This window comes from Cottoperca gobio, chromosome 8 (assembly GCF_900634415.1).
Source record: "Cottoperca gobio chromosome 8, fCotGob3.1, whole genome shotgun sequence".
In the NCBI taxonomy this organism is placed as follows: domain Eukaryota; kingdom Metazoa; phylum Chordata; class Actinopteri; order Perciformes; family Bovichtidae; genus Cottoperca; species Cottoperca gobio.
In genome coordinates, this window is record NC_041362.1 from 457,623 (window position 1) to 480,820 (window position 23,198).

At 41.1% G+C, this 23,198-nt stretch overlaps 1 protein-coding gene across 1 annotated transcript; it reads right to left on the bottom strand.

The window, feature by feature from the left end:
* Positions 1-10,571: 10,571 nt before the first annotated feature.
* Positions 10,572-22,407, bottom strand: LOC115012483 (uncharacterized). Its single transcript, XM_029438116.1, has 7 exons — positions 21,822-22,407; positions 15,439-17,189; positions 14,855-14,989; positions 14,149-14,242; positions 13,685-13,734; positions 13,311-13,373; positions 10,572-12,107 (listed from the first exon to the last, which is right to left on the bottom strand). Exons 2-6 carry the CDS (start codon positions 17,185-17,187, stop codon positions 13,338-13,340), a joined length of 2,064 nt encoding a protein of 687 aa, XP_029293976.1. The 5' UTR covers positions 17,188-17,189; positions 21,822-22,407; the 3' UTR covers positions 10,572-12,107; positions 13,311-13,337.
* Positions 22,408-23,198: the final 791 nt, after the last annotated feature.

Sequence of the window (23,198 nt, forward strand, 5' to 3'; positions counted from 1 at the left end):
GAGAAGAGGAGAGAGAAGAGAGAGAGAAGGAGAGATGAGAGGAAAGAAGAAGATAGACGCGAGAGATATAAGCGTACGAGAGAGAGCGAGAATCGCCTCGAAGAAGTAGACATAGCTAGCTGACTCTGCGTCCTTCAGTCTTCTCCCTCTAGCTCTCCGCCCTCTTTTCCTCTTCCTCTCCTCTTTCCTCTCTCTCTTCGTCTCTCTCTCTCCTCTTCTCTCTCTTCCGGCTCTCTTCTCGCTCTCTCTCCTCGCCCGCGCTGCTCTCGCTCTCTCTCGGCCTTCGCGATCTCTTCGATTTTTTTGCTTTTTCCCAAACACTTTATTTTTTATTTAAAACAAACAGTTTAAATATCATATCAAAAATATATATTTATAAATAACAATTCTATAAATATATCAAAATTATCCAATAAAACATTGTGCAAAGTGTAAACATTCATTATTCACAGTGCAGATAATATTTTAAAAACACCAAACGTTCTTAAAAGTGTCGAGATCCCCGGTATGTTTGTAAAACCTAAAATCGAGCCAGAGTCTTGCCCTGATATTACAGAGCCACACTGTCTTGGCCTCCTGCCCCTCTCTGTTCTCAACTCTGTTCCTCCTGCTTATATAAATCACCATTTTAACCTCTCCCGAGAGGAAATTTAGGAGCTGCCACTTTTCTTTGTTGTCTTTTTTGTAGGCAACTCCCATGATAAAAACACTCTCGGTAAAAACTACGTTAAAAAGACTAAAAACCAATGTTAAAAGAGAGAAAAACTCTGTGAGTCTCTTACACTCATGGAAAAAACATGGAATACAGTCTCACGTAAGTTGCAGAATGGACACTTGTTAAAAACAGCAGGATTAATGACGGAGATAAAAGCGTTACAAGCGACGGTACCATGTAAAATCCTCCACTGGAGGTCGGCTGTCCGCTTTTTGAGGGGAGGTTTGTAAAAAAAACCCCACTGTGGGCCTGGTCCACTTCCTCCACCCAGTCTGTTACTCCACACAGTGGAGGGTCTGCTGCACAGGCCTTATTTGTGGATGCTTTTCACACAGTTCGTATATAGAGTCTTTTTGTCGGCTCTGTGCAGCGTCAGTCCTGCTGGGTTAGTGACCTTGAGCAGGGGACCGGTCAGTTCTCCCAGCCTGGGCTCAGGTTGATCTCCGGTAAAGGGTCTGATGGGTCTGGAGAAACCTTCCTGTCACTGTAGTCTTTTATTTGGCTCCTCTCCTTCCCAGAGAGCCTCTGGCTCCACAGCTCCAGAATCCTCTCGGCCACTCGAGCGGAGGTCAGACCCAGCAGAAAGCCCAGGGCTCGGGCATCGCTCAGCGCCGGCCCCACTGCATCCACCAGTTGCTGCAGGCACAGAGTTTGGGACCTGCAGAGCGCCACCATCAGGCCGGGTGTGCTGCTGCTGCTGACGTCCAGCCTGGCTCTGTAAATCAAAAGGTTCCTTCAACAACCTGTGCAGAGAGTCCGACTTTGGACACCTTTTATGATTAAAAAGGGCCCAAGACTTAAAAACAAGACCTGATAAAACACCTGAGTATAGCCCATTTAACTTAAAAAAATTAGAATCAGTTAAAAACCAGCCCCAGGTTATTTACTTGTCTGAGAATGCAGCTGGTCACATCTCTCCACACCAAATCAGCCGGGCCGGTAAGATATTTTTGTAAAAACTGAAGTCTAAAAGTGGCTGTTCGGCTGGCCAGGTGGACAAGACCCTCTCTGGATAAAAACAGCACCCCCTGTGGCACCCAGTGTAGACCATCCCTTCTGGATAATAATTTATTTTCCTAAAAACACACCAAGATATTTCAGGCCATCAGTTCTCCAGGTGAGGCTCTGGGGAAGAACTGGGAGACCGCCACGCCACTCCCCGACAGCGAGGGCCTGACTTTTCTTCCAATTTACCTTCACTGCCAATGTTACACTAAAACTATCTACTATATCTGTTAAAATGTCCGCATCTCTCTGGCTTGTAATAAAAACAATAATGTCATCTGCGTATGCGGATAAAACAAATCTGCTATTAAAACCAGGTAAAACCAGACCTTGTAGGTTGGAGCGTATTTTGCAGAGGAGAGGTTCCCTCATACTCACTCGAGTATAGGGAGGAATAAAAACTCACAGCCTTGTTCTGATCTGGCTTGGTTCCTTTATTTCTTGCCCTGTGACTGAGAGCAGTGAGTGGATTACCCTCTTCTGTCCGTTGTTCTTCTCCAGGCCGAAGAAGAAGCTAGATGGAGCATCCATTTCGGTGGTGTTTTGGAACCGGGACCGGACCAGTGCGTCCTGGACTTTAACGTCCAGCAGGTTGGCTAATGCCATTTTTTTTACTTAGAGGATTTCAAAATATCCTCGATCTCCTGTGGACTCACTGATTTGTTATAGTTCCACTATATCACCCTCCAGGTCTTTCATAGATCTGGTGATGTCATGTGTGACATTGAGGGTGTGCTGCTGACAAAGCATTTTAATTTCAGTCTTACCATGGTCCCACCACTGCCTAAGACCTCACCTGTCCTCTGCCTAAAAACACTCCAGAAATAAATAAAAGCTTCTCTAAAATTTTTATCAAATGTTAAAACTGAGTTAAAGTGCCAGTATGCACTTCTTGGCAACACATTTCTAATAAAAACATTACATAAAAGCAAAGAGTGATCTGTTATACCAGCAGGTATAATATTGCACATTTTAAAAATGTTAAAATGATGTTTAAAACAATAAATACGATCTAACATGGGACCATGTATATTGTTTAGCATCTGCGTTCATCCTCCGCCATACATCCACCAGACCATGAGAGCGGACCAGCTGCCTCAGAACATGCTGGGACGCTGGTTTCGATCTAAAAAAGCATTTTCTGTACAGTTAAAATCCCCCCCAAGAATAAAAAATCCTCCGAGGCACAGCTATTTAAAACATCATTAATTTTTCCTCTCTGTACCGATTGTTGGGGAATACACATTTATAAAAATAGCATTAAAAAGGTCAAACCGGGCTTTTACTAAAAGCAACCTCCCCTCGATAAAATGCTCGACCTCCAGTGAGACTGGAGTAAAAGATTTGGAGAAAAGGAAGCCCACTCCTCCACTAAGAGATGTGTTGTGGCTTAAAATGACTTCCCCTTCCCACTCCCTCCTCCAGTCTAACTCGTTAAAGCTGTCACTGTGCGTCTCCTGTAAAAAAAGGACATCAACGTGTTTTAATTTTGCAGTTTCATATATTTGTGTCCTTTTTAAAAAAAATTAAAAAATAATTAATTAATTAAGACCCCCATCATCACTGTTTATTTGTTTTTTTACTCTAAGCACAAGTCTTTTTAATCTATAAACCTCCTGCTCAATGAAGCCAGACTCCTCTCTTTGGCTCATATGGAATCTGGCTGAGCTAATAAAAACGAGTAAATCCGGAAAGTAATCCTCCACTTTTACTCTACCAGGGATGTCGCTGCTGTCTGACACACACTCCTCTTCACTAAAACTGTCTTCTGCCTGTCCCTGCTTCCTGCCTGTCTGTCTTTCCTCCCCGACTTTACTGTTCTTGGCATCACTGGATGCATTCTTACTTTTCTTTTTTCGTTTTGTGGCAGGTTTTTGTTTTATTGCCTCTTCCTCCATCTCAGCCTCTTCTACCTGCTCACTCCACAGAACCTGTATTTTTCCTGTCTCCTCTCCTTCTACACCACCCATTTCCTCCGCCTCATTTCCACTTACAATACCTGACCCCTCTGCCTCTCCTACACCACCCATTTCCTCTACTACATCACCGACTTCCTTTACCTCTTCTACTCTTACCTCACCCACCTCCTCTGCACCACCCACCTCCTTTACTACATCACCCACCTCCTCTACCTCTTCTCCTCCCAAACCAGTTATGAACGGAGGGACATTTGATATTACAATTTTGGTTGCGGGCAGAGTGAGTGGCATCACCTGCACAAACACTCCGCTCACCAGAATACCTGTCTCGATGACGCGGTGCACCCGCTCCACCTGGTCCAGGAAGATGACAACTGCCCCGTTCATCCGTGCCAGAGACTTCACACTGCCATGTCCGACCTTGTCTCCCACAGCTAACCCGATCCGATGCCATAGAAATATAGAAAAAGTCATAGTAATGTCATAGTAATGTCATCTAATGACATAGAAGCTCTGGATGGCATTAACTTGGCCTCCAGCACCACTGTAAGGAATCTTGGCGTCATCTTTGATCAAGATCTGTCGTTTAACTCCCACATAAAACAAATCTCAAGGACTGCCTTCTTTCATCTACGTAACATTGCAAAAATAAGACACATCCTGTCTCAAAATGATGCAGAAAAACTAGTCCATGCATTTGTTACTTCAAGGCTGGATTACTGCAACTCATTGTTATCAGGTTGTCCCAAAAAGTCGCTTAAGACTCTTCAGTTGATCCAAAATGCAGCGGCACGTGTATTGACAAGAACAAGGAAACGGGATCATATTACTCCTGTATTAGCTGCTCTGCACTGGCTCCCGGTAAAATACAGAATAGAATTCAAAATCCTTCTCCTGACTTACAAATCAATTAATGGTCAGGCTCCAGCATATCTTAAAGATCTCATAGTACCTTATAAACCAACTAGAGCATTACGCTCCCAGACTGCAGGGTTACTTGTGGTTCCTAGAGTCTCTAAGAGTACAATGGGAGCCAGAGCCTTCAGCTATCAAGCTCCTCTCCAGTGGAACCAGCTTCCAGTTTGTGTTCGGGAGGCAGACACACTCTCCACATTTAGGCTAAAGACTTTCCTTTTGATAAAGCTTATAGTTAGGGCTGGTTTGCCCTGGATCAGCCCCTAGTTATGCTGCTATAGGCTTAGACTGCCGGGGGACACCTCCCTGCTCTCTTCCTTCTCTTCCTCTCTCCTCCTCTCCCTCTCTTCCTCTCCCTCTCTATCTGTATGCATTTATGTAAATGTATGTTACTAACTCATCATCCGGGGCATCATCCCCGGAGTTTCTGTCTCTCATGTGGCAGGTTGCCACTGATAAAGTTTACGTCAGGAATCATGAATCGTGACTGCGCCTGCTGCCCTGGTCCTGCTGGACACCGGGAAGCCTTTTTGACATTTTCCTGGATTCATCCATACTTTCTATTTTTTTTTTCCAACACAACATAATTTCTGTCAAATGTTGTATTTGTACTATGTTGTTTATCCTGTACACACGACATCTATTGCACGTCTGTCCGTCCTGGGAGAGGGATCCCTCCTCAGTTGCTCTCCCTGAGGTTTTTTCCCCCTTTAATTTTGGGGTTTCTTTTAGGAAGTTTTTCCTTGTGCGATGCGAGGGTCTAAGGACAGAGGATGTCGTATCCTGTACAGTCTGTAAAGCACACTGAGACAAATGTATAATTTGTGATATTGGGCTATACAAATAAATTTGATTTGATTTGATTTGATCATTTAAAAAGAATCATAGTATAATATGTCACAACCACCTTTAATTGATCAATATGTGCTGAAGCATTTTCATACAAAACACAATGAAACAGATTAAAAGTCGTATCATTTAACGCGTTGGATGAAGCTTCACTGTAAGTCGGTCACATAATTACGCCCCAATGAACTCACAACGCCGCACTCTGCTGTGAAACCACCGAGGCGGATAACGAGCTGCGTCTGCCTCCAAGAAAACGTCGCTGGGAGCTGAATAACATAACACACATAACGAGGTTATATTTACATACTGCACATCAAAGATAGATCAACGGATAACAACTGCATCAATTACAGCTTTACAGTGTTTAGTGTTTACACAGAAGGTTTGTCTGACTGAGCTTTTAGATCTTTTATTCAAGTAAGAGTGGAAATACCACCAAAAAGTCCTTCTTACTGGAGTACTGATTGTGCAGTAAAATGTAGTTAAAGTACTTAAAGTAACAGTAGTCAGCGAGAGAGAGAGGAGAAGAGAAGAGAAGAGAGAGAGAAGAGAAAAGAGAAAAGAGAAAAGAGAGAAGAGAGAAGAGATTTTTTGGATTTTTCAAAAAACACTTTATTTACAAAAATAAATGTAAACTCACAAAAAGAAGAAGAAAATCCCTTTCTGTTTTAAAATATATATCTCTATATATATACATATATACACACACACACATTATTTTCTTTTTCTTTTTATCCAACCAAAAATTGTGCAAAGTGCAACTCATCCTTATCAATAAAACAAACAATATTCTTGGAACACCAACGCTGTTTAAAAGTCTCTAAATCGTCACTATGTTTAAAAAATCTGAACTCGAGCCAGAGTCTGGCCCTGATGTCAGAGAGCCATATTGCTTTGGCCTCCTGCCCTTCTCTGTTCTCTACGGTGTTCCTCCTGCTTATATAAATCGCCATTTTTGCTTCTCCTGAGAGGAAATTTAAGAGCTGTCACTTTTCTTTGTTTGCCTTTTTGTAGGCAGCTCCCATGATAAAAACACTCTCAGTAAAAACTACATCAAAGAGACTAAGAGACCTGCTGCACAGGCCTTTTCTGTTGATGCTTTTGACACAGTTAGTATAGAAAAAATTTTTGTCGGCTCTGTGCAGCCACAGTTTTTCCGGATTAATGACCTTGAGCAGGGGGCCGGTCAGTTCTCCCAGCCCTGGGCTCAGGTAGACTTCAGGAAAGGGGTCCGCTGGGTCTGGATCAGCCTCTCCCTGGCTGTATGTGTTTAGGAGGGTCCTCTCTTCTCCAGTGAGCCCCTGGCTCCAGAGCTGCAGGATTCTTTGAGCCACCCGGACAGAGTTCAGACCCAGCAGAGAGCCCAGGGCCCGGGCATCATTCAGCGCCGGCCCAACTGCATCCACCAGCTGATGCAGGGACAGGGTCTTGGACCTGCACAGAGCCACCATCAGGCGGGGTGTGACGCTGCTGCTGACGTCCAGCCTGGCTCCGTGGATCAGTGGCTCCTTCAACAACCAGTACAGAGAGTCAGAATTTGGGCTCCTTTTATGTTTAAAAAGGGCCCAACACTTAAAAACACAATGATAAAACGGAGGCAGCCACCTCAACTTTAAAAATTTAGAATCAGTTAAAAACAGAGCAGTATCCAGCCCCAGGTTACTCACGCGTCTGAGGATACAGCTGGCCACGTCTCTCCAAACCAAATCAGCCGGACCTGTGAGATATTTTTGTAAAAACTGGAGTCTAGAAGTGGCTGTTCGGTGGCCAGGTTGTGGCTTAAAATGACTTCCCCTTCCCACTCTCTCCTCCAGTCTATCTCATTAGAACTGTCGCTGTGCATCTCTTGTAAAAAAAAAAACATCAATGTGTTTCATTTTATCAGTTTCAAATATTTGAGCTCTTTTTTTCAAAACCCTGGCTCCATTCACATTTAAAACACTTAAAAATAAGCTAAAAAGTCCAGGCGAAAATGTTTAGGCTTTTTAGGCTTAAGTGTTAAAGGGTTAAGTCTACGGTGTGACACTACGTGTTTCAGTAACTGAGACTTACAGCCAGACAGGATCTTTTTCACCGGAGAAACAACTCTCCCGTGTCTGGACAGCTCTCTACTGAGGAATTCATCAGTTATGAACGGAGGGACGTTAGATATAACTACTCTGGTTGAGGGCAGGGCCAGTGGCAACACCTGCACAAACAAATCATTCACCACGATACCTGTCTCGATGACGCGGTTCACCTTCTCCAGCTGGTCCAGGAAAATGACAACGGCGCTGTTCATCCGCGCCAGTGATTTTATATTGCCATGTCCGACCTTTTCCCCCACAGCTAAACCTACATCTTCTACGCTACACGGGAGGCCGGCTGAGATCTTTATATCGTGCTTCCTCGTCAGCTTGGTGAATTCCCCATTTACCATGGCGTCAGACGCCGACCAGCGAGACACCGGCAAGGGAAAACCCCACAAACACCCCAACAACCACACCCAAACTCACCAAAAGTAAAACTAAATCAAACTATCACCAATAAATTGCAAATTAAATCCCATTACAAAACCAAAAAGATCGAAAGCGAAAACCCACACTCAGCGTCTCACTCACACACAAACTCCCAGCATGCACTGCAGAGAGAGAGATGAGAGAGGAGAGAGAGATGAGAGAGGAGAGAGAGAGAGAGAGAGAGAAGAGAGAGAGAGAGAGAGCGAGAGAGAGAGAGAGAGAGTAGGAGAAAAGAGCAAAGGAGAGAAAAGAGCAAAGAGCTCAGCTAGCGCTAAGAGACAGAAGCGAAGCGAGAAGAACAATAGAGCGCTACGCCGCTCTCTAGTTCTCTCTACTATCCCTTTCCCTCGTCTCTTTCGTTCTCTCCTCTTCTCCTCTCCCTCTCTCTCGCGTCCTTCTCTCCTCTCGCCTCGTCTCTCTCCTCTCTCTCTCTACGCTCTCGCTCGTCTCTCTCCTCTCTCTCTCTCCGCTCTCTCCTACTCTCTCTCTCTCTCTCCTTCTCTCTCCTCCTCTGTCCTCCTCTCTCCCTCTCCCAAGGGGGGGCGCTTTTTATTCTTTTCTAGCTTCGGGAGAGAAGAGGGAGAGGAGAGAGAGAGGAGAGAGAAGAGAGAGAGAGAGAAGAGGTTTCGGCGTAAACACTGTGCATAGAATGTTTCCCATGTTTGCTGCAGCTGCTGTTCGTACTGTATGTGATGGGAAACAGTGAGAGCTCCAGCTGAGGACACAGAGGTGCTGCTGGACTCCAGATAAGAACATCCTTCCCTCTGCTGCCTCTGCTGTGAAGCACTCCTGGTGTAGACAAAGAGGAACGGACACAAAGTAGTTCCTGTTTGAAGTGAGTATAAATACACAGGAGGGTTCTCTCCTCTGAGCAGCACACAGCCCTGCGAGTTGGATCATCTTTGTGTTTAAGATAAATCTGCTCCTTCTTGCAAAAATATCAAATTAAACTCTTATTTGATTTTGATCCTGACTTTGTGGGTTTATTATATATTGTTGTATATGTTGAATATATACAATATACAATTTTAATAATCTAACTGAGCTGGAGTGAAACACACCATCTGCTGTAACACTGCAACATAATATATAAAGTCTCCATGGTAACAGTGTGCATATGTTCACACCGTTTCAGCAGGTGTGAGCAGCAACAGATTCTAATTAATGTATTTATATTTATTTATTGTACTGAACTCGACCCCCTCTGACCTCTGACCCATCAACCAAAGAAACATAAATGATATCATAGAACATCCATGAGACAGAAGTGATGATGTGATCGTATCAAGGTGAGAAATACCCGAGTCAGCGATAATGACGCGACGTGTTTCCACACACGATGTCGTCACTATGACGTACGTGCTGAACACACTGTGACCTGTTCTGCAGCAGCTCGTTAACAACTTCAATTAAATATTATCTCTTTATCTGCATATCTGTTCCGTCCTACAAGAGAAGAAACCAAAAGGGAGAAATATATATTTTAAACATTCATACACTCAATCTTAGACATTTTAAACCTCCAGAACTCTACTGTTTCACAAAACCATTTTATTTCTAATTAATTTTAATGTATTTATCAAATTATTTTACCTTTTCTGAAAGTTTTAATGGCTTTTATTATTTTATATATAATAATAAAATATAATTTATATATATTTTATATTCCTTTTCTTCGTTTTTGTAGTTGAAAAATAATAAATAAAAGTATAATAAAATAAAGGTTTAATGAATGTAGATTCAGTGGTGGAAGAAGTACTCAAATAAATAAAACACAGTAAAAATACTGTTTAAGTAAAAGTCAGAATATACTTAAAGTAAATTTACTCATGAAGCAGAATATCTTATTTCAGAATAATATATATTATATTAATTTAATTATTGATGCTTTAAAGTCACAGCTGGTGAAGGAGCTCATTTAATTACTTTATAAACTTGTATTAATATAATTCTTTAACTAGCACCTGAAGCTAAAGCAGTTAATAGTGTCAGCTAAAACATTTAGCATATACTGGAATTACTCAAGTGAGTACAGTAAGTAAATGTACTTATGTACAGTAAGTAAATGTACTAATAGTTATTTATTCAGTGTATTGTTGCACATTCATTGTTGTATCAGTTGTTTCTGAAGCTCACAGATGTCACTAATTAATTGGATTTATTATTAATTAATGAGACTTCATATTTGACACCTTCAGAAGTCTAATCAGATGCATGTTATCACACATTTCTTTTATGTGCAAACCCACATTGCAAATGTAGGTCATCCATCATGGATCTTGAAGGCAATTATATTTAAGGAAAATGTGCAAAACATGTATATTTGAAGCCAATAATAATACTTTGAGTCTCAAACCATGAGATGAGAATAAAAACTGCACATCTTGTATTTAAACACACGTTTAATACATTTAAATAAATAATTCTGCTCGTTAAAAAACAAACCTGGCAGATGTTTCCACTTTAGAAAGAGAGAAAATGTATAAAGTTTGAGAAGAACCCCGTCAGATATACGCACACACACACACACACACACACACTCCCCTCCCTGCAGCAGGAACATTTTGTTTCTGTGTAGGAGCAACGATGACCGTCGTCGACACATTCTCCTGCACGAACAACATAAACAAAGTCCTATTTTATACATGTCGGAGCATTTAAAGACACGGGTTCAGTTTTATTGACCTTTATTAAATAACATGAATCATCTTTTTTATTCCTCAAATAATAAAAACACTTTATTTAAAAGCCTGTTTTTAAACAATTAACACTCATCGTGTGAGTTAAAACACAAAGCTCACACAGATGGATTATTAAAGCTGCACGAGGCGACTTCAGCTCTACATACTGAAATATATTAAAGGGTCAATCCACACAAATCACTTAATCCTGCGGCTTAAAGTTATGTACATAGTTTGATTAACGGAGGATAATCCAGACTTCTATTATTGATCTATTTTCACATCTTATAGCTGCAGAACCTGCAGTTCTCTTCCGTATAAAAGTAAAGCAGTTACAGATGTCTGGCTACACTGTAAAAAGGAACTACTAATAGCTGATTCAGCAATAAACGCAGGCTGAACAAACAGAGCTCACGTACATCCGTTAAGAAAAGACGACGCTCTCATGACTGCAGAACGTGCCTGAGAATCTTCATGTTTTTAAGTTTTATTCGTATTAAATTCATTCAGACACAGTCGTCTGCACATCGATGGGTGCACTTGCAAACAGGAACTACTAAGAGCCCATTCTGCGAACTTTAAATGATGCAAATTTATTTAGAAATGAAAACAAATGAAGGCGTAAAACTAAAAAACGGGCCTCAAATAAATTCTCTCACCGCGACTAAATGCACTTGTGCTGCCGTTACAAGCGAAGCTCCCTGCGAGGGATCAATAAAGCTTTATCTTAATCTTCAATACGTTAACAAATGTAGGCAAAAAAACAACATTAGTCTGACAATCACGCTAAATATTAAATATACAACATTTGACAAGCTGTAAATATTAATCTGCATTTTTACTAAAACAATCAATTATTGATTTTATTGTATTTATTCTTTTTGCAAACAGAAAAATCTGTGGATGAAATAAACTAATGAACTTATGGATCGACCTCTTTAACTCAGTGAACCGTTTGTGATTTTGTTGAACTGACCCTTTAACCTACACACGACATCAAGAGCAGAAGTTTACCAGCTCGGCCACGGGACATTGAACGCATCGTTTTCTGTGTTTAAAACACGCTGAATAAAGTTTGTGCAGGAGACGGGGTGTTCTGCAGCTTTAATTTAAATGTTAGTTCAAAGTCTACAAAGAGACATAAATAACAACCGATGAAATCAAATGAAACCACAAGGTCCATATGAAGTCAACGTGCAGCGTAATGAAAATAAATAAAGTTTTGTTATGTGAAGACAGAAGAACTGACAGTAATAAAAAAGTTGTACAAAAAGTGTAGAAAGAAAAGAAGTGGCCTTATATAAAGATATCATATTCTATACAACAATACAGCTCCTTTAAACTCTTATACATATCATTATGTTCAAATAATAAATAAATATCCATTCACACACACACACACACACACACACACACACACACACACACACACACACACACACACACACACACACACACACACACACACACACACACACACACACACACTCTGGATGAAGGCAGCGGAGGAGATCTGCGGATCATTCTGAAATAAATGACATTAAAAAGATATTAAAGATGAAGAAATGTATTATATAATATTATATAACATACATTATCCAATTACAAACGAGAAGAGCTGCAACTAACAATCATCGTTATTGACAATTAATCTGCACATTATTTTCTTTAATAAAACATTTGTTTGTTCTGTAAAATGTGATGAAAACGTGTAAAAGGTTTTTTACAAGTTTGAAGTTATTTATTGTTTTTTTACAGATCTTATAACGTCTCCATCAATTCCTATTAAATTTGTATAAAAAGAAAAACAGACAAATTAAATAAGATGCCAACAATGATGCGTCATATTTAAGTTTATTTTAATATTAATATAATATTAATAATATTGTATTACATATTATAATATATTATTATTATGTTATATTATTTAATATAATATTAATATTATTATTATATGTAAATATACCATTGGTCATTGTGCTCTAGGACAGTTTTATATTTATTTATATGTTATATCTTAAGTTCTGAGTCAAACTAAATTTCATTACACAGAGAAATGAGAATCACTTCAAGTGCCGGACGTTTAATGAAATGCTTTTATTTAATAGAGAAAATTATAATAAAATATCATATAACATAACAGTGTCTAAACAATATTATTATATTAAATATTATAATATAACATAATAATATTTTAATATTTAATATAATATTAATAATATAATATAGCATAATACTATCTAAATAATATTATTAATAATAACTTTTATAACAGAATATTTAGATAATTCTTTGTAATATATTCAATATTTTAATATAAAATAATATTTTAATCATATTTAATATAATATTAATAATAGTTTATTTCATAATATAACATTATAATATTTAATATAATATCAATAATATAATATAACATAATACCATCTAAATAATATTATTAATAATAACTTTTATAACAGAATATTTAGATAATTCTTTGTAATATATTCAATATTATTAAAATAATATTTAATACTATATCAATACGAGTATATAACATATTATGATACACCATAATAACATGTAATTTAATATTAATAATAATACATCACATATTATAATACTATTATTATATTATTTAAATAATATTAAACTTACTATAACGTAAGTACAGTCTCACATTTGAGAAGCTTTACTTCCGACAGATCGAGAAACAAGAAACTAAAAATGTTTAAATAAAACGAACCTCCAGTGCCTGAAAATGTCTTTCACGTCATCTCTTGTGTCGTCTGTTTGTGAACGCTTTCTTCTGTTGGACACAATAAAAGGTGCAGGTTCAGGTTCAGGTGCGCGTGTGCGTGTGCGTGTGTGTGCGTGTGTGTGTGTGTATAATCCACACTTTTGTCCATCTTATTTTACAAAACTCAGTATGAATTTGCAGTAAATCTTTGTTTCTATAGGATCTGCTCTTCTTCACATGCTGCAGCTGTCGTGCAGTCCGGATCTGGAAACGGTGTAAATAAAACCAGCAGTGACCCCCGCAGGCCGAGCGGCTCCTCACACTTCTGCAGATCAGAGACTTTGAGCGGACAAAGCTTCACTAACGAGGTCAACACTTACCGTGTGCTCTGGACATCGGACGGAGAAGTTGTCCTCGTTTAAGACACAGCCTGAAGAAACAAACACAAAATATAAAGTGAAATTAATTAAGAATAAATACATATAATATAAATAATAAATCATAAAATAATATTTTCATTTATTTTTACGTATATTTCTGTATTTATTATTTAATTTATTTTATAATATGTATACATTTATTGAATATAAATTACTTTATTTTTTGTATTTTTTAATTATGTAATTATTTTTCTTATCCCTTTATTTTCTCTATTTATTTTGCTATTCATTAAATTCATCAACTGGCTTTACTTATTTATTCCTCTTTATATCTTCACATTAATTTTCTTATTCTTTTACAGATTCATTATTTTGTTATGACCTTTGACTCCATGATTTACAAACAGCACAAATAATGAAGGTTTGTAATTTATCCTTTTACAGCTGCAACACTTTCTCCGTACCCGACTGAACGGCACATCTGTAGTGATAGTTTCTGAGACAGCCCTTCTGGAAACATCCCATTATTGCACCCGTCTGTTGGCACGCTGAACATTTCTGAAAGACAAAAGCAAAGTGAGGGAAATAAGCACTTTTATCCCCATATGTGATGCAGAATCCCGTATAAATAGTTTTTAATTCATATCAAATAAAACTCTTTGCATATGTAACACGAGAACTTAAATATATATTTTTCATTAAATGACTATTACTGCACTATTTGTATTGTAATTGTATATTATTATTAAATTGTAAATTGTATTTGAGACAATCGAAAGTAAATAAATGAGTCGAATCACGATTTAATTCTGCAGAGTTATAATGCTTTTACTTTGAAATTCCCTTATTAACTAACTAGACGAACTTTAGGGCTCCAACAATTAGTCGATTAATCAATTAGACCAGAAAAATATTAATAAACTTTGAAAAGAAGTTAATTGTTTCAGTCATTTTTCAAAAAGTAGTGAAGAAATGCTACAAAATCTCTGGATTTCAGCTTCTGAAATTCAATGATTTGCTGCTTTTCTTTGTCATTTGTTATTATAAATTGAATAATTTGGTTAAATTGGACAAAACAAAAAAGCTTCAGGAAGTTGTTCTGAGCATTTTTCACTATTTAAAGACATTTTATAGACTTAACGATCAACGGTATCCGTTGGTGTCACTCACCGTTTCTTGTGCGAGCTGCGCCGCCTCCTCTAACCCGTACAGCTTCCCTCTGACCAGAAAGACGCCGGCGGACCAGATACCGCAGTCCTCGTGGATCCAGCCCTCCTCAAAATGAAGAGGCACCTTCGGGTGGAGCTGCAACGATTAGTGAGTCAGTGAAACCGTCAGAAAATGCTGCTTTCAGCCTCTCAAATAGATTTCATGCTTTTCTCTGCGATATATCAAATTCAATGCACAATATTTAATTATCTGTTCCCTCAATCAAAACAATAACAAAAGCTGCAGTTTGGTGTGGTGGTGCAGCAGCGGTGCATCATGGGAGTTTGGTGTGGTGGTGCAGCAGCGGTGCATCATGGGAGTTCTCCTCTCCTCTGATTCAAAGGTTAAACATCAGTTTTCGTTTGTCAGCTTGTTTATAAATTGATTAAACTAATCTAAACACTTTTCACTTTGCCTTTTATTAAATCAATAATTACTCAGATCTTCTTCTGCACTATAACTTTTATTATTATATAATTACTGATGTTTGTTGTAAAGTATAAATAACCTTAGTAAACATCTGCAGACTGATGAACGTTCGCTACCTTTGAGTGACAGTCGTCCTCCAGCAGACGTCTGACAGCAGAGCAGTCGTGAGCGTCATCGGACGAGTTCACCGACCGTCTGCTGACGTGGAAACCTTCGTCCTCTTTCTGCTCGCTCTCGCAGCGCAGAGACGAGCCGCTGGGGTAATAAGGGCCGTGAAGGTCCCCGAGGTTCGTGGCGTTGGCCGTCTGGCCGCACAGGCAGCACAGCGGCGTCGACGGAGCCCTGCTCTCCGAGCCGAAGCGTCCCAGCTGGAAACAGGAAGTGCTGGGAACAAACCCGCACTGAGACCTGCAGGCGTTCTGCTGCCGTCCTCTCCTCGCAGCCACCTCCTCCTCCTGGTGGTTAACGACGGTGCAGGTCCTCTTGTTTATGCAAACAAAAGGGCAGAAGCTCTCCGCCCTCTTGATCTTCTTCACGTTTGCATATTTAAGCTTTATTTCCGGCTCTCTGGGAGGAAACGGAGCACAAGGTCGAGGCGGCTGCGGGCGCACTTTCTTCTTCCGTCTTGCAACAGTTGTTCTGGTTCTTTTCCTTTCCCGCTGCTCCGGTGTGATTGTGCAGCTTAGTTTCTGTTTAGTTCTTATCTGTTGAGTTGTACGAAGGGGGAGTGGCTTCTTTCGTTTACAAGCGACGCTTCTGCGGCAAGGCTTCCGGTCGGTCTGCGGTGCCTTCCTGTCCGTCTCCACGTTGGACTCCTCTGAGTCGCCGCTCGCTCTTTGAGACACGTTTGGTCGCGCGACAGAGTCCTCCGCGTCCGAGCTGGACAACCTCACCGCGTGCTCCATCACGTCCTCGGAGTCGCAGCTCTCGTTATAAATACCCACTGCGTCGTTCTTCGCTTGCCTCCTCAAACGGTGGCGAGATGCGCCGCAGGGAGACGCGCTGCACGTGTATTGAGGGATTTCGGACACAGATTTCCTGATTCTTGTGCTGCGTCGCACGTTTCTGGGCGGAGCTTCGTCCTCCTCGCCGTGAGGAGGCATGTTCCGACTCTTCTTACAGGAAAAGCTTTTCTTCTTTTCGTTAGTGACCGAAACTTCGATGACGTCGCTGTCGTCGCTTGAGATATCTACGGCAGATTCAGCGGGGTTTCCGTAAACAGCACTGAGGTCTGACAGGAGCACGACGGGCCTGGCGTGATGTACGGGGATATCCACGGAGGTGTCCGAGGAGTCCGAGTACGAGCTGTCCGGACCGGGCGAGCTCAGAGGCGGAGGCGGGCGACAGCAGCCTCTCGCCTCATCCAGCGAGGACGCCGCTGGGAACGGAGGCTCCAGGATGTGCCTCACGCTGTCCTGGATGAAAGAGCTGCATGACAGCGGCTCCTTAGCGGAAGAAACGAGGAAAATAACATCAGAGTCGCTGTCACTCTCCTCTCCGCCGCTGCTGCTCTCGGGAACTGCACCGCCTCTTTGGTCGGCGCCGTAGAAACCCGGGTGCCACAGGTTGCCTCCGTTAGGGTACAACCCGGGAGCTCGTGTTGAATTCATGTAGTTACTTAACGCCTCAGAGCCCGGCTCCACGTCTCCGCAGTGGGCACCCGGATCAGAGTTGTAGGAGGACGAGGCTCTGGATCTGTACGGGGAGCCGATCTCGGGGCTGCAGCTCGGCAGCCGTCTGTGGTACCACTCGGGCTTCTTTGCCAGATCCAAGGCGTCAGTGTGGCCGCGGCTCAGCGGGGTCACCGAGTATCCCTTTGACAGGTCCATAGCCATGAGAGACGGATCCTGAGGGGACACTTCCATCACTGCAACACACATAAATTAACATTAGTGACATAATAATGATATATTTCTTTATTTAGCATTTATGTAACCAAAAAGGTCTCGTTCATATACGACATCTGTTCTAGCAGAGAGAATAAATAATAATGACCCTGGAGATTAAAAGCACATCGTTCCGCAGAAACTGATTTTATATTTAAATAAGCAATACATCTGTAAAAGAATAAGTAAATAAAAGAGGAATAAATAGAATTAATAATTAAAGCTGGTTGATTGACAGCTTGGCCCTTCAAGGAAAAGGAAACGCAATATCCATCCATCCATCGTCTACCGCTTATCCGGGGTCGGGTCGCGGGGACAGCAGCTCCAGTAAGGAATCCCAATCTTCCCTTCTCCGGACCACACCCGCCAGCTCCGACTGGGGGGTCCTGAGGCGTTCCCAGGCCAGTGAGGAGATATAATCTTTCCACCGAGTCCTGGGTCTTCCCCCAGCTGGACGTGCCTGGAACACCTCCCTAGGGAGGCTCCCAGATGGCATCATTACTAGATGCCCGAACCACCTCAACTGGCTCCTTTCAACGTAAAGGAGCAGCGGCTCTACTCCGAGTCTCTCACGGATGGCTGAGCTTCTCACCCTATCTCTAAGGGAGACGCCACCCGTCTGAGAAAACCCATTTCGGCCGCTTGTACCTGTGATCTCGTTCTTTCGGTCATGACCCAGCCTTCATGACCATAGGTGAGGGTAGGAACAAAGATGGACCTGTATATTGAGAGCTTTGCCTTCTGGCTCAGCTCTCTTTTTGTCACAATGGTGCGTTAAAGCGACTGTAATACCGCCCCCGCTGCTCCGATTCTCCGGCCAATCTCTCGCTCCATCGTCCCCTCACTCGCAAACAAGACCCCGAGGTACTTGAACTCCTTCATTTGGGGTAATGGCTCATTCCCTACCTGGAGTAGGCAATCCACCGGTTTCCTGCTGAGAGTCATGACACACTCGGCTGCGAACAGATCCAGTGACTGTTGAAGGTCACAGACCGATGATGCCATAAGGACCACATCATCTGCAAAGAGCAGCGATGAGATCCTCAGGTCACCGAACTGCAACCCCTCTCCTCCACGACTACGCCTCGATATCCTGTCCGTGAAAATCACGAACAGGATTGGTGATAAAGCGCAGCCCTGGCGGAGGCCAACATTCACTGGGAATGAGTCCGAATTACTGCCGAGTATCCGGACACAACTCTCGCTTTGGGCGTACAAGGATTGGATGGCCCTCAGAAGTGACCCCCTCACGCCATACTCCCGCAGCACCTCCCACAGTATCACCCGGGGGACCCGGTCATACACCTTCTCCAGATCCACAAAATCCATGTAGACCGGATGGGCGTACTCCCAGGCCCCCTCCAGGATCCTTGCGAGAGTGAAGAGTTGGTCCGTTGTTCCACGACCAGGACGGAATCTGCATTGTTCCTCTTCAATCAGAGGTTCGACTACCGGCCGAACCCTCCTTTCTACTACCTTGGAGTAGACTTTACCAGGGAGGCTGAGAAGTGTGATACCCCTGTAGTTGGCACACACTCTCTGGTCCCCCTTTTTAAAAAGGGGAACCACCACCCCGGTCTGCCACCCCCTAGGCACTGTCCCAGACTTCCACGCAATGTTGACGAGGCGTGTCAACTAAGACAGCCCCTCAACACCCAAAGCCTTCAGCATTTCTGGACGGATCTCATCAACCCCTGCGGCTTTGCCACTGTGGAGTTGTTTGACTACCTCAGTGACTTCAGTCAGGGAAATTGACGATGATCCCCCATCAGCTTCCAGCTCTGCCTCTACCATAGAGGGCATGTTAGTCGGATTCAGGAGTTCCTCAAAGTGCTCCTTCCACCGGCCGATAACCTTCTCAGTCAAAGTCAGCAGGGTCCCACCCTTACTGTACACAGTTTGGATAGTTCCCTGCTTCCCCCTCCTGAGGTTCCCGATGGTTTTCCAGAAGCACCTTGGTGCCGACCGAAAGTCCTTCTCCATAGCTTCTCCGAACTTCTCCCACACCCGCTGCTCGCTGCGGTGTTCGAGGGTTACCGCCCCTTGAGGCACCTAAGACCTTGAGCCCACAGCTCATCACAGGTTTTGAACATCGCCCACTTAGGTTTAATGCCCCCAACCTTCATAGGGATGTCTGAAAAGCTCCGCCGGAGGTGTGAGTTGAAGATCTCCAGGACAGGGGCTTCCTCCAGACGTTCCCAGTTCACCTGCACTACCCGTTTGGGCTTACCAGGTCTGTCCAGAGTCTTCCCCCACCCCTTGATCCAACTCACAACCAGCTGGTGATCCGTCGACAGCTCCGCCCCTCTCTTCACCCGAGTGTCCAAAACATGCAGCCTCAGATCAGATGATACGATTACAAAATCGATCATTGACCTTTGGGCAACTCTGGAGAAGAATAGAGTCCAACTCCTAGCCAGGAGTACGGTTCCAGAGCCAAGACTGTGCGTGGAGGTAAGCCCCACCAGATCCAACTGGTAGCGCTCCACCTCCCGCACTAGTTCCGGCTCCTTCCAGCACAGAGAGGTGACGTTCCACGTCCCCAGAGCCAGCCTCTGCTGCCCGGGTCTGGACCGTCGAGGTCCCTGACCATCACTGCCACCCGTGTGACAGCGCACCCGACCCCAGCGGTTTTTCCCATGAGTGGTGGGCCCACAGGATGGATGGATGGGAGGCACCACGTAGCTTCTTCGGGCTGTGCCCGACCGGGCTCTGTGGCAAACCCAGCCACCAGGCGCTCACTGTCGGGCCCTCCTTCTGGGCCTGGCTCCAGACGGGGGCCCCGGGCTTCCTCCGGGCAGGGTCTCTCCTTTCCTTTCCCTTTTTTTCATGAGGTCGTTTTGAACCATTCTTAGTCTGGCCCCTCGCCTGAGACCAATTTGCCTTGGGAGACCCTACCAGGAGCACTAGGCTCCAGACAACATAGAATAATGAAAAATAAAAGGGATATAAATAAATAATTACCATTATATAAAAAGAAAATACATGAAAAAAATATATACAAAAAATAGAGAATATGAAAAATTCTCATAAATAAATAAAATGTATACAGAAACAAACAAATCTCATAATTATTTTATATTTTATCATTTGTCTTTATATTTCCACCTTTTTATTTTTTACTTATTTATTATTTAATTTGTTCCTCTTTATATTTCCACATTTCTTTAATTACATAGTTTTTGTTCATGCATTTCTCTTTATATTTCCACTTTGTTTTAATGTATTCACCTATTTATTCTTTTAATTATTCCTCTTTATATTTCCATATTTATTGACCTATTCGTTCACAGATGTATTATTTTTAATGGCTCCTATGACTCTACAGTTTGGGACCATGAGGAGAATTGTCTCTCATGGTTTTAGCTGCTGGAGTAATTTAAGCTTTTGCAATAACAATAAGTTTTGCATCTTAAATACAGTGAAGTCCATTGAACTAATTATTATAATGACAACGACGTGTGAGGAAACTTGCACCAGTTACAAACTGCAATGCAGCGTGATGGACCACATCCAGTTTAATCAAAACAGATGAAGATGCATCCATATAAATCACATCACCAGATATAATAAATTCTAGTAGTAAAAAGGTAAACATAAAAAAGGTAAACTTTTGCCTGAGTACCCATTTCTTACCAGTTCTCCAACAGGCATTAAAGGTTGTATAAAGCTTTGTGTGGCTGCTGCTGGATTCTTTTTATTATCAATCATCTGCACATTTCTTCATCCTTCGTTTAGTTCCAACTAAAAATCCCTAAAGTCCAAAACCTGAAGTTATTCAGTTTACAGTGAGTTATGACGATGAAATACGATCAAATATTCCCATTTCAGAAGCTGAAACCAGAGAATATTTGACTATTAAAAAATAAAATTAAAATAATTACCCGTAAACTTTCTTTTCTACAAAGCAGCAAAACTCCCAAACTGAAAGACATGCGGCTGTTTGTAGTTTTTTGTGTCTCTTTTAATGACATTTTGCAGGTGAACCAGAGGCAGAAGAATACAAAGAAAATGTTGTAATTTCAGTCATTTATCATCCACATTTCTTTATATTTATATTCAAATATTTATATATGAACAAAAACCTTTTGTTTTTTTAATTTATCATGTACATTTGTTTAGATTTGTATATATATATATATATATATATATATATATATATATTTATTTATATTCAAATATTTATATATGAAGAAAAACCTTTTATTTGTTGTATTATTTAGATTTGAGGTGTGTTTGTTTTATTTGTTTATATATTCATCTGTGGGTTTTATATTTGGATAATTGTTGAAATAATCAATAAAAACTAACAAACCTAAAAAAGATGAAAAATTGTTTCTATATCATTTTTACAAAGTCTGTAAACTTAGCAATTAGACAAAGCACACAACAACAAAGCAGGGTCTATTTTTATTTTGAATTGACCTTGTTTGAAATATAGAACTTAAAAAATAAAAGCCAATGTTTATGTTCCTAACATGTTAACAGGTAGGCCCCTCCATGAGGAATGTAATATATACCTGCCTGATAATAATGCTGATGTACTGCAGGTTTAACTCACAACAAGTGTACAATAACAAAGGTTTTAGGAGTATAACTGCTGCTGGTCTTACCCCCCCTGAGGTGGAAGCAGTTCTGATGGACGACCCCGGTCCTGACACTGCGGGCTGTAGGAGGACACTTCCCCCACAAACAGCTCGTGTAGCCGGGCTTAGCTAACACACCTCTCCGGGCCCGTCATCATCAGGACTGGATGTAAACAAAAAGCAGCGACTTCATGCTAGCTGGCTAGCTAACGTTAGCCCGCTGAGCTAATTCAAAACGTAGCCGACACTCGACGCGATAAAGAGCCGATAAACATTTTAGTTTAATAATCGCTGACAGACAGTTACAACCCTCCGGCTACTGTTGGTATTTTAAAGTTGTCATCATGGAGACCATCTTCTTTCAGAGTCAAGTCCCACCGAAACAACCAGAGTGACACCGGAAGAGAACAGTGCGCTTTCAAAGTAAAAGTTCCTATTAACCCTATTGTATAGCATCAATCTTATAATTTCTTTAAAAAATATTAAACTTATCAGCTTTGAGACAGGAATGGCAATGAGAGTACTACCTATAGTATATGCATGATTTATTCTCCTATCTTTTCTTTGTATATTACATAGTACAACAGTACACAAAATAAAATATACAAATATAATATACATTTTATGTTGCTACTGTGTTGTTGCTGTTTATTTTGTCAAAACATTTGGAAACCATTGGTTTAATATAAAAAAGGTGTTGTCTTTTATATGTCTAAAAATAATAGTTAAAATCTTGATGGGAAAAGTAAAGCTGTCAAATAAAATATAACATAGTGGAGTACAAGGTCAGAGTAGTATGACATGGAAATACTAAGTTAAGTGAAAGCACCTCAAAAATTGTACTTAAATACAGTACTTGAATAAATGTACTTAGTTACTTTCTATCACGGTCTAATGTTATAGCAAATCACTTACTTACTATGCTGCTTATGTATAATTAAAAGGTACAATTTCACTTACCTCTTGTATATCAGCTGTTATTGTTTTGTTTTTTAACCTCGTCAATATTTCAACATTGAACCTTATACTCCACACTAGTTTACACAATATATATAAAGCTGTTAGAATGTATTGATTATCCTGTTCTTATTTTCTTAAGTGTTTATTTAATTAATTCATTTTTTCTACTATATTCTGTCCGACTGTCACGAGTTGGATGTCAATCAATGTTTTATTTTGAAATTTTCACACGGAACTTATTATGTTTTAGAATAATTTTACAGCCTTTTTTCTTTTTTTGCTGCATCTTAACAAGATATCAAAAATAAAATGACGGTTAGTAGCTGTGAGTTTATAGCATGTACAAACTGCAAATTATTATAAAAAAATAAAACGTTGGCCAAAATTTAAACCTGTCTCCCGTAAAGACACCACAAAATAACCAATTCTGCCAAATTGATTTAA